Source organism: Anarrhichthys ocellatus, unplaced genomic scaffold (genome assembly GCF_004355925.1).
Source record: "Anarrhichthys ocellatus isolate YVR2014 unplaced genomic scaffold, GSC_Weel_1.0 scaffold7425, whole genome shotgun sequence".
Taxonomy (NCBI): Eukaryota; Metazoa; Chordata; class Actinopteri; order Perciformes; family Anarhichadidae; genus Anarrhichthys; species Anarrhichthys ocellatus.
Window position 1 is genome coordinate 438 of NW_022287399.1, and position 1,857 is coordinate 2,294.

Consider the following 1,857-nt stretch of genomic DNA (forward strand, 5'->3'; position numbering starts at 1 on the left):
CATAGAAATTTGATCAAGTTGCCAAAATATCCAGAATGTTTTTTCCAGTTCGAAAATTAGAATCAAGCGAGCAAGTAGAGCGTTATTTATTTGGTACGTTTTGTTGAAGGCGGAGGCTCAAAGTACGCGCCAGCTTCCACAAACTCTGATCAAATATCAGACATACGTCAAATAAACATAAGTAATACATTTGAGTTCAGAGTTCAGATGTTTGTATGCATCCATCATCCACCCATGTTGCACTTTACATCCGTCACGTCTTCACTTCAGCATGTTGTGCTGCGAGACTTTTTCTGTCAAATTATCATAATTAGTATATGAATATGTATATTTCTGTGTGTGTGTGTGTGTGTGTGTGTGTGTCTGTGTGTGTGTGTAGATGCTAACCTTCCTGATGTTAGCCAGACTGGCCTCTCTGAGTCCTGCAGCGGTCCTCCAGCGACTGGACCGACTCATTGAGCCTCTTAAAGCCACCTGCACCACCAAGGTACCGCCTGTAGGGGTCACTCATCCATGCTCACAGATGATTCATGTAAACACCAGAGTAGAGGATTTTGTCCGTTTTGACCTCTGATACTTGCCGTAGTTGTGTGAGCACACATGTATCATTGCAAACAACAACAGTAACAAGATCAAGTCTCTTTCATTTAGAGCTCAATATCACAGATCTGGCTCTTCACCTGAGCTCCATTGGGAATCTGCTGAGTGGCATCGATGCAAACTAGACACAGATCAAATGTTATCATATTTATATCTGAAATATGAACTGCATGTTTTATTGAGTTCTGGAATACAACACCTCCGCTTTAGGTGAAGGCCGGCTCCGTGAAGCAGGAGTTTGAGAAGCAGGAGGAGCTGAGGCGCTCGGCGATGCGCGCCGTCGCCGCCCTGCTGGCCGTGCCCGAGGTGGAGCGGAGCCCCAGCATGGCCGACTTCGCCAACCAGATCAGAACCAACGCCGACATGGCGTCCATCTACCAGAGCGTCCAGGGGGGGGAGGGAGGGGCCCCGGGCCCTGCGGAGAGCATGGACATCAGCTAGATCAGTTAGAGATTAAAAAAGCTTTTGTAGTTTGAAAACTGGGCTGTTAGTTTGAATTTACTCTTTGTCAAAAAATGCAAATAAAGCTGCAGTGTGAAGCATTTATGGGGCTTCAGTCTGCCAGGTTCCTACAGGAGCCCAGAAGGGACACAAACACACTGTCCCTTTAAGGACTTCCCAGTCTGAACTGGGTTTAGTTTAGCTCACATGAAATAAAGTGGGAGGAGCAACACTTTGAAACGTGTCAGAGCAGTCTGTGTCTCTTATGTGTTGAGCCGTTATCAACTCTTCATGTCAAATCTTTGCATCTGATGACAACATGAACACAAACATCTTCGTCTTCACTCAGGAAGTAAACGTGGGCGTTGACTTTTACTGCAGCTTGATACTGTTTTAAAAAAAGGCCCCATTTAAGTTTGTCAAATTAAAGTAACAATTATGAAATATAGTTGAGATGAAACATTGGATTAAACACATTGTTATTACATTTTACATATTATTTACATATATCTTATATTATGCTTTTGTTTTTTTCTGTTGTGTGTGAGTGTGTTTGTGTGAGTGTGTTTGTGTGAGTGTGTGTGTGTGTGTGTGAGTGTTTGTGTGAGTGTGTGTGTGTTTGTCTGAGTGTGTGTGTGTTTGTGTGTGTGTGTTTGTGTGAGTGTGTGTGTGTGTGTGTGTGTGTGTGTGTGTGTGTGTGTGTGTGTGTGTGTGTGTGTGTGTGTGTGTGTGTGTGTGTGTGTGTGTGTGTGTGTGTGTGTGTGTGTGTGTGTGTGTGTGTGCGCGTGTGTGTGTGTGTGCGTGTGTGTGTGTGTG

At 44.5% G+C, this 1,857-nt stretch overlaps 1 protein-coding gene across 1 annotated transcript in view; it reads left to right on the top strand.

The window, feature by feature from the left end:
• Positions 1-1,467, top strand: part of LOC116380503 (cullin-associated NEDD8-dissociated protein 2-like) — a 1,851-nt gene extending 384 nt beyond the window's left edge. The window contains exons 2-3 of the mRNA XM_031842407.1: positions 380-487; positions 811-1,467. Of these exons, the coding sequence (XP_031698267.1) occupies positions 380-487; positions 811-1,041 (339 nt within the window). The 3' untranslated portion in view covers positions 1,042-1,467. The remainder of the gene's footprint in view (positions 1-379; positions 488-810) is intronic.
• The last annotated feature ends 390 nt before the right edge of the window (positions 1,468-1,857 follow it).